This window comes from Ptychodera flava, chromosome 8, assembly GCF_041260155.1.
Source record: "Ptychodera flava strain L36383 chromosome 8, AS_Pfla_20210202, whole genome shotgun sequence".
Taxonomy (NCBI): Eukaryota; Metazoa; Hemichordata; class Enteropneusta; family Ptychoderidae; genus Ptychodera; species Ptychodera flava.
The window spans coordinates 33,895,378-33,905,434 of record NC_091935.1 but is presented as its reverse complement, the minus strand read 5'-3'; the positions used below and the strand labels follow the sequence as shown (position 1 = coordinate 33,905,434).

General features: G+C 38.3%; 1 protein-coding gene across 1 annotated transcript; it reads right to left on the bottom strand.

Annotated features, from left to right (window-relative positions):
- Window positions 1-215: 215 nt before the first annotated feature.
- On the bottom strand, window positions 216-9,775 carry LOC139139136 (zinc finger protein 606-like). Its single transcript, XM_070707940.1, has 3 exons — window positions 9,313-9,775; window positions 3,375-3,497; window positions 216-2,207 (listed from the first exon to the last, which is right to left on the bottom strand). Exons 1-3 carry the CDS (start codon window positions 9,491-9,493, stop codon window positions 802-804), a joined length of 1,710 nt encoding a protein of 569 aa, XP_070564041.1. The 5' UTR covers window positions 9,494-9,775; the 3' UTR covers window positions 216-801.
- Window positions 9,776-10,057: the final 282 nt, after the last annotated feature.

Here is a 10,057-nt window from a genome sequence, read left to right as displayed (position 1 = left end):
AGTACAGTAATTTAAACAAAGAAAATTACATTGTCCGCTTTAGCAATTCTTACTTGTATCTTGCTGTAAACAATTCCATATATGTTGCACATGGCTAATGTCATGCGCTTGCAAACTTAATGTCGATTTGTGCCATGCTGCCTAGCAACAGGTACTACTATAAACGTATTTATAGGTAGGCGTTCATTATGCTACACTACCAAGTATACACCAACTTTGATGCAATATATTTTTTAATATGTGAATGTGATACAAAGTAATTCATTAACATAATTGGCAAGTACATCACTAGCAGTTGAAAAAAGTGTAATTGAAATTATATGAATAAACCAAACCTTACTATTCTATTTTAATTGGCAATTAAAAATTCACGAAATAAGCCATACCATGAAACTCTTTCACCTTGACATTAGAAAAAGGGACCAAATTCAAGGTTAAAAAATAAACCAAAACTTGGCAATGTCCAATCCGAATGCTGCAAATGTGTAGTAGTATAGTTACAAAATTTACATATCTTAAGATAGTGTACATCATTATCAATACATTGGACCTTTGTCATGTCAGTCAATTTAGCCACAAAAGCATATTAATTTTCTTCATTTACCTGCTATCTTCTGTTGGATACAGGAAAACGTACAATATCTTCTTGTTGTGTACAGGAAAATGTAAATTACACTGTTAATAAGCACACAAAAGAACTGTTATCCACACATAAGTAGCTCTTGCCGCTTTTAATTTTACAACTAATTGTGTAAGGTATGTTTGTGTTCTTATAAAACTATGTTGACGTCAGTCACGGTCTCATTCAGTAACGGAGTCAGTGTCACTGCCACTTTGATTATTAATGTCTCTCACCGGATCATCTGGTTTGTTTCCTTTCTCATCATGATGAAGTTTTATGTGCATTGCAAGATGGTCACTGGTCGCAAATATTTCATTGCAGTTTGGATCAGTGCATTTCTCACACAGATCTGGATGTCTTTCTTTCATGTGAATTTCCATAGCTTTTCTTTCTCCGAAATTTTGTTGACAGTGAGTACATTTAAAGTTGCAGGTCCTAACTGGACCTGTCTGGTGGACGCTGTTCATATGAAGTATACAAGACCAAGGCCCGACAAATTTTAGCTTGCAAATTTTACACGCGAAGAGTTTCTTAGGTTCACACGTTTGCGTTTCACCTGAATTATTTTGACTGCCCCCGTCGCCATCTTCTCCTTCTTCATCGATGTCATGGATTGGTACATGCATTTCTAGTTTCCATTTTTCTTTCATGTCCTCGCCACATTTTGGGCATTTGTACTGCTCAACATTAAGCCCAGGATGGCTATCTTTTTGATGCTTTTTCAATGTGAGTTCATCCAAATATATATCTGAACACGCGCTGCATTCATGGAGCTTTGTAGAATGAACAGTCACCATATGTGCCTTGGCCTCCTCTTTTGTTCTCAAGGCCTTCTTGCACATTTGGCATTTCGGTAGCCTGGCATACGAATGTCCATCTGCATGTCTTTCAAGCATGTCTACTGTCTTGAATTTCATATTACAGACCAAACATTCATGAGGGTAAATATCTGAACGTCCAATCGACGAACTACCAAGCTCACGGTTATCGGAAACCTTGTCAGACGCATCACCGGTGGTAGATTTATCGACTTTATGCCATCTCATGTGTTGGTTCAAGGATTGCCTGCGATAGAAAGTTTTCCCGCACACGTCACAGCTGCAGGAATGTTTGGCTATCTTGTGAGCTGTCAGGTCACGAGTGGTTTTAAATCTTTTACTGCACTCACTACAGTCAAACGTTTTACCAATGTGATGACCTTTGACCTGTCCAATGATATTCTTCCTTACCTTTCCAGAACCATCAACTTTTCGACTCTCGTTTGTTCTATCTCTGGCATGTCTGAACATGTGTTTGTTAAGACTTTCTTTACTTTTGCATACTTTCTTGCATATCTTACAAGCAGTTTGGGAAAGCTCATCACTTTGCCTTGTCACTTCATGATCCCTCTTTCTTTTTGCTCCTTTTCTCGTTTCTTTTCTACCGACGTTAGACTGGCCAGCATTTTCCTGATTGGCAGATTTCACATCTTCCTCCTGCTTTACAACATCGCCAGCTCTTTGTCTGTTTCTAGACGGACGACGCTTTCCAGCTTTGAGATAGACGTGCAGATCCTGACAGAGGCTGTTCAGTATGAAAATCTTCTCTAGAACAAAACATAATGATGACAAATAATGACATATACAGCTCGTCATATGGGAAACATTAATGCTTTAAAATGTAGTAGTATCGTGTAGAAGTATAGTTATCATAAAAGCATCGTGTATAAAATGAAAAATGTACTTAAATATCAATGGCTATTAAAGTGTAAGCTTATATGTGTGTAAACAGTATCAATGATACTGGGTGTGTCTAATGAGAACAACATGTGCAGGATTGAGTGTGAATGAGTTTGTCGAGCATTGTCTCGGAACCTGTGTATATTTTCGACATTTCACTCATATATTTTACTGTCTTTGCATTACCAGATGTACTGTATTGTATGTGTGAGCACAGAGTAATATCATAGACAGAGTGGCAACAGCTATTGTTTAAGGCGTGAAGCGGTTACGTAAGCAATCCATGTTTGCCTCGCCTCACGAAGCTCTTGGCTCTCTTTTCCGAAGAGTGCCGACCATGCACCCTTCGGTAATTTTCGGATTTTCACTAATTGTTAAGCGAAAGTATGTTCGACAAAGCTTGTGTTGTTGTTGTCGTGTGGTGCTGATCGGAATTGATGTGCTGGCGAAAATGGGAGAGTTTTGAGCTTCAGGAAAGTGGGTTTTACCGTTTTAAAAATTCCTCTCATATTTTTATGAATATATAATGAGTGTGTTTGAACCAAATTTGAAAGTCTTTTATCGATACTGTCTGGTTTTACTCAATGGTTTACGGTCAGTCATACCGTCTTTTACACGTGCGTTAAGGAAGGACATGTTTATGAAACTGCTGGCGTGTTATGTTTTGATTGGCTTGAAGCAGTGTTTCTGGCCTGAGAGCTCACAAAGTAACTATGGTTGCTACGCGACTGGCAGTACGATGCCATCTCGTCGTATGTTTCGCATAATCTCGTGTAATTATCAACCACAAACCAAGGCTCCAAAAAGTTTAACACCTTTTAAGCTCATTTTAATATGAAAAGCCAATAGTCTACCGAGACGACCATGGAACAAAAGGCATGCAAGTGTTGCCACTCTGTCTGTATGTCTCTCTGTGGTGTGAGTAACAATGGAACTTGCCTTACGAGATAGCCATCATATGCTGTACCCATATGACGAACTCTCAAGTGACTGAACATTCAGACGTTGCTTCCTGTAACAGCCAAGGAACTTACCATCGTCTTTTAGCTTGTCCTCCTTGAAGCGTTTCACCAGGTTGTCACATGATCTTTCAAAAAGTCGGCCCATCTTTTCGATCTGGTTCTTATTCTTCACAATGTCAAACATTCGTTGGCAATCTGTAAGTTTGACATGACAGTGGATGATAACAATTAAGCCATGAAATAACCCGATAATGGTTTAAGGTAGAACGCGCCTTGGGGACAAATACTCGGACTGTCAAACTTGTACAATTCTTTTCTGATCTACCACTTGTGGGGACTCATTTTAAAGCTCTTCGTGTAGGAAAACTTTTTACCTTAGTTCTTCGAAAATCGAAGAATTGTATGTTACCCATAGACATAACACAGGGATGGCGGCAATTTTTAGTTTCAAATATCGAGAAATCTCAGGTATATTTGTATCTCTGATACCAAATTTTGCATGATTGCCCCTGATTTTTATTTTTGATTTGGTAAGAGAGTGCAATCCGTGGCATTATTAGGCCAACCATATTTCGATGTGGAAATCAGAGAAAGACATGATAAATTATGTCTAAATTGCATTTTGTCACAGATTTCAGACCCAAGGAAATGACGTTTATAAGCTAATTTACATTAACCGCTGCGATTTTGTGAACGAATACGAAAATTTAAATTGCGCGAGGTGCGCGATACATTTGGCGGCCAGGCATCTTTCTAGTTTTGAAAGAGAAAAACATTTGTGTGGAATCGGCTTTAAATTGATGTTTACGAGTGTTGACTAGCAATATTGCGCATGAAGTAGTTGCTCTTGTGCGACGTGTTCTGTCTTATGCGTGAAACAAAATCGAATATTGCAATTTGATACACTGCCCCTTATTTCGGATATGCGATTTTCGATATTGGTTTGGTCCCGACAATGTTACATTTTTTGTGATAATCCCGTCTCACTGAGACAGATACATTTTAGACAAAACATCCATCCGCGCCTATACTGTCAACGGTTTCCTCAATAGCTGGTGTCTACATGTAAAAAGCGCGCTCCTTCCTGCCCTTGTGATACTTTCTGATAAAACTGCAAAGTTAGTGTCTATGCTGAGCCGCTGTTAACTCAGCCTGAGGCTGATCTGAAAGTCTGGCACAAGGACAGCTATGGATCTAGAACGGCTGTCAGTCGATGATAGTTACATAAAGGCACTTCTTCAAGTTGATCCCGGGAAAAATGAAAAAAGAAAGTAAGAAAGATATCGAGCTGTAGAGAACTGCAAATTAATTACGTGTTTATAAACCCCCATCAATTATTTTATTCTGAATAAGGAACGCATCTAGCCGAAAAGTAGGTACCCTGAAACTTTGTCCACTCTCAGACTGGCAAACGCAACTCCCGGGACGCAACTCAATAACAGCTCTATTGGGCTGGGGAGGGGGAGGGAGCATGGTGACCATGTGCCGTCTGTTTCGGAAACAAAGCAGAGTAACTGGTTTGTAATTAAATATGCCTGACTGAAACTTTCATTTAAATTGAAACTTATTATGTTTGGCATAGCCGTCCGACTTGCGACGCCAGGTCAAGGTCAACATTAAAGCCGCAATTTTCAATCCCAGGTTCTCGCATTAGTTGAGTTCTCCTCCCAGTCAAACACTTGGCCAGTATGATGTTTGATTTCTATACCATTAATTACACAAACTGATCTCAACCTTTTGGCTTCTTTTGCTAATCCTGCAAACAGAGTTCACAGTCCGTTCAAACCGCCAATGGTCATCCCCAACACAAACGCTCGAATTTCCTAAAAATCATCTTCCAGTCGTGTTAGAATTTGAATATAACCACAGAGTTCGATCGGCAGCAGCTTCGCACTGACTGCTTGGCAGTTTTCTGCCTTGTTGTGGCCGGAAAAAAAACTAAAAAGTGGCAGTGTCTGGAGCATGTGCCCGCGTGTTGCCTATTTGGTGTCCACTTACACGGTGAACGCAACCACGGCTTCGCGCCCTTTTACAAGGAGGCTCCGCCTTAACAAATGAAACATTGACTAACGCATTAACTTCCTGTTCTACACCAAATTTCGATATTCGATTTCTTCCTAGCATATTGCAAAGCGATGGTCTTTAAATCTTCTCACTTGTTTCGTGCGAACATTGCATATGTGCTGGATTTCGAGCTAATACGCGTTTCGTTCTCTAATATGATCATCATATATAAGCTGGCCGCGTAATGAACGGCGTTACATGTAAAATCCGTTGTTGGAAATGCCAACTCTAAAACGACAACACAGAATGAAAAATGACGATATTTCAGAATTCCTTCTTCGATTTCGACATTCAAATTCCGTTGGCCTAATAATGCCACGGATTGAATGCATTAGTCGAAAGCTTCATTGAGGAAAGTTTGAGCAAACGTTTAAGTCTTTCACTTTCGGGGTACATACTACCGTAAGTTTATCAATGACCTTCAAAGTATGACATGACATTGACATGGATTACACTCAACGATAATTTTAGAATTATTACTTTAGTTTCAACACCTCATTTAAACTGAGAGGATGTTGTATTGCACTTTTCACTGTTTTATCATAAAACAAATTATCTGAAACAAGACGAAAAGTGAGAAACTTTTCACCAACATCAAAGAGGCAACAGCAATGTTCTATGGTATGCCACAGCACTTACCAAAGTTATAAATCAAAAGATTTGTCAATATCTAACCAGATCGTTCTGTTGACCTTGCCTTATACTAACATAGAATAAATCCCCATTCAAGCTCTAACATGAACTAACGCTGATAAATAATTTCCTTTGCACGCAGTTCTCGATACTGTTTGTATGATGTTGCAAGTTTTGCTTGACATGGTAACATTTTTACATGCAATCATTATCTTTAATACTTTGGAATAGTAAATCCCGACTTCACACTTCAAGACATGAGGCACGTCCTAAACTCTTCGTCTGCGTCCTCATTTTATATTTTAGGTATAGTAATTTCAATGCGTATAACGCGTACAGTTTCACTGTTGCTTTCGCTGATGTAAAATTTCCGCCGTGGCGAATTTCAATTCCTTGTTTTCTGTTTCCGCGCGTAGGTTTTCGGGAGTTTTCTTAAAAAACAGTGTATCTGAATAGGACTTCAGAGTGCGTTGATAGTAGGTGGCAATTAATGATCGCCGTTTGTGGCGCCCTACATAGCCTTCACCAAACGAAAACCACAGAAAATGGCAGTGGTGTCTCTTTATTTCACATGCTGTCACATGACTTCTAAAGTGCGATATTGCCGGAGAAAACACATATAATTGATAATCATGTCATCTTTTATCCCTATACTTAGACTGCCCAAAAACTGTAAAGTGCTTGACCCAGGTGAGTTTGTGGAAGATGTCCTGTATGAGCAATTATGTACGAGCATTTTTAATTCTTAATTATATTTTCGTGTAATTCATTACTAACATGTTACAGGATCAAAACTTGTTATTTGTAAGTTAGGGACTGGACACAAATTACAGGGGGGGTGGGCCGGTGTTTTTTGGGGGTGGGTCGCCATTTTTCGCGCAAGCATTTTTGAAGGGTCATAAAATTTTGTGCAAGCCTATGGGGGAGGGTCACCTTTTTTCATGCATCAAAGCTGAAATTGCATGTGCACATTATGGAATACTGAAAAAAGAAAAAATACCTCCTGGCACTTTCATTTTCTGCCATTACCATTTTCGGCGCGCCCTTCGGGCGCAAATTTCAGGTATAATAAACAATGTATTTATGATCCAAGCAGCCACATTGATTTAAGTTGTCATGATTTCTACTTATTCAACACTATTGTGCATAACTGTCCCCTATAATAACTCTTTCAATAACAATTGGGAGATTACTTATTTGACATCATTCTCCCATTGACAATACATTGGGTATACGTCGGTGTCAAACGTTCATGTCGCTGTATATACATTTTTTAATTTTTTGAGGACATTGACAGAATACAAACTGTTCAGAATAGTGCATAGTGTCATCAATAACAACTGGAAGCTTCAGGTCGAACAACTTTTGAATAGCAATTTAGGATCAGATAACCTATGAGTTATTTGTAGTTTCCTCATAGCCTACAATGTATAGTGAATCAACATTTTGGTGAAATTCCAAAATCAAATTTCTTGCACAACCATTGACTTGAAACCGCTCTAGTCTAATCATGAATATTAATACTAATAATTAGGTGTACATAAATGCACAGTTTTTTTTGGTTTGTTTTGTTTTTTGTACATACTTGCTCATCCAAGTTTTGTATGGAAAAAAATTCATTCATTGTTTCTCTAGACTGCCATGTATAGTGAATGGACATTTCAGTGAAATTCCAAAATCAAATTTCTTGCACACCCATTGACTTGAAACTACTCCAGTCTAATCATGAACATTAATACCAATAATCAAGTGCACATAAATGCACAGATTTTCCTATTTTTTTATTGGAAAAAATTATTCATAGTTTCATCATAGACTGCCATGTATAGTGAATCGACATTTAAGTGAATCGACATTTAAGTGATATGCCAAAATCAAATTTCTTGCACAACCATTGACTTGAAACCACTCTAGTCTATCATGAACATTAGTACCAATAATTCAGTGTACATAAATGCACAGATTTACCTATTTTTGTATTTGAAAAAAATTATTCATAGGGTTTCACCATAGACTGCCATGTATAGTGAATCAACATTTCGGTGAAATTCCAAAATCAAATTTCTTACACACACATGGACTTGTAACCACTCTAGTCTAATCAAGAACATAAATATCAATAATCAAGCATACATAAATACACAGATTTGCCAAGTTTTGTATTTAAAAAAAATTATTCATAGTTTCTTCATAGACTACAGTGTATAATGGATCCACATTTCATGCGAAATTCCAAAAACAAAGTTATTGTACACAGATGCACGTGTTACCACCCTCTTCTAATCAAGCACAATTATGTCAATTATTCAGGCAGGGTCATATATACACAAATAGTGCATATTTTTAATTCTGAAAATTTTTTTTTACAGTTTTGTCATAGACTCCCATGTATAGTGGATCAACATTTTATGCGAAATTCCAAAAACAAAGTTATTGTACACAGATGCACATTTTACCACCCTCTTCTAATCAAGCACAATTATGTCAATTATTGAGGGTCCATATATGCACAAATAGTGCAAATTTTTAATTCTGAAAATTTTTTGACAGTGTTGTCATAGACTCCCATGTATAGTTTTGTCATAGACTCCCATGTATAGTGGATCAACATTTGACAGAAATTCCAAAATCAAATATCTTGTTCACATGTGCACTTGTAAACAACCCATGCTAATCAAGTATATCTATATCAGTTATTAAACATCTGTATATGAACAGATATAGCTAGTTTTATACTGGAAAATACACGTTCGTAGTTTTCTTATAGTCGACTACATGTATAGTGAATCAACATTATCGATAAAATCTAAAAATTACATTTTTTGTACAGGCATGCACTTTTTACCTGCCACTTCAAGCAAAGTACATTTACATGAATTATCACACACATATGATTTGATATTTTTTGGACAACGTGTATATCGGCCACATTTTGCCTTCCTTTCGGGAGGGCGACTTAAAAAGTATAGCAAATCAGAAGGGGGTCTTTAACACATTGCGGGTTTTTTTGGGGGGTATTGAGTAACAGGGGAGGGTCACTTATTTTCATGCACGGATAAGGGGGAGGGTCACTAATTTTTGTGCATGAACTTTTGAAGGGTCACTATTTTTTACGCAGCGGTTTTTCGAAAAACACCGGCCCACCCCCCCCCCCTGTAATTTATGTCCAGTAAATTAGGTGTGCCGAGTCATGGAGAGTAGATCTCTCATATACTGTCTATGGTTAAGTATATTAGCCGCTTTAAATTTCCCATCAGACGCGTACAGAACACCAACACCTTAACGAGGAGTAAACTTTGACCTTAATACTCACATAGCTTATTCAGTCTGGTCACACGACGGATGGGCAATGATCTCGCCACACTCTGCACACTAGAATGAGTTTCACGTTTTCTCGTACCATTGTCTATTTCCGTACTTGACTGTCCAGTCTTACTCATGGCATCAGTTTTCACGAACACTTGTAGCAGTTGTACATCATCGTCCCCACTCATGTTAGCATACTCACGTAATATACAGTATTTGCTTGTGTTAAGTGGGACAGAACATAAAAGGGGAGTCTAGTCCTGTAGTCGTTTGACCTAGGCTATCGCTATCTTCGTGTAAGGACCAGCCGCCAGCTCATCATGGCCACAGCACTGCTCACCTTCATCCGACAGTTTCCGAAATTTGTAAGGTAACCGAAACACTTGAAGTCAGAATTCCGATAATCGCAAAGTTTAAAGGAAATTTGCCAGTTTCAGACCATTATATGTCGCAAAGAATTCTGGTAATGTGCAGGTTACCGGATACGACCTTTGAACCAGATTCAGATCAAAATAAATGCCTGAGTAACTAACTGAGGCTGGGGCAGCCAACAAGTTATATAAACCAGGTTATTCTCGCAAATAATTGTTTGTGAAAGATTTCAATATTGTCCGAACCAGCTTCTCTTGCTTGGCAAGCAACTTTTGAAAAATTCAAATTGGCCGGTGGGGAGTACATTCAGTCATTCTCGGCTGTTTGCCGATGGAAAAAACGTATGGCAAAGCCGGTGTAAGTTTTGTCTCGTGGAGAGG

Excerpts from the sequence above, each read along its gene's own strand:
- LOC139139136 (XM_070707940.1), bottom strand. The coding sequence starts at position 9,493 with ATGAGTGGGGACGATGATGTACAACTGCTACAAGTGTTCGTGAAAACT. Across the intron at positions 3,498-9,312 it reads GACCAGACTGAATAAGCTAT|ATTGCCAACGAATGTTTGAC; the intron begins GTGAGTATTAAG and ends TCAAACTTACAG. Across the intron at positions 2,208-3,374 it reads GGACAAGCTAAAAGACGATG|AGAAGATTTTCATACTGAAC; the intron begins GTAAGTTCCTTG and ends GTTTTGTTCTAG.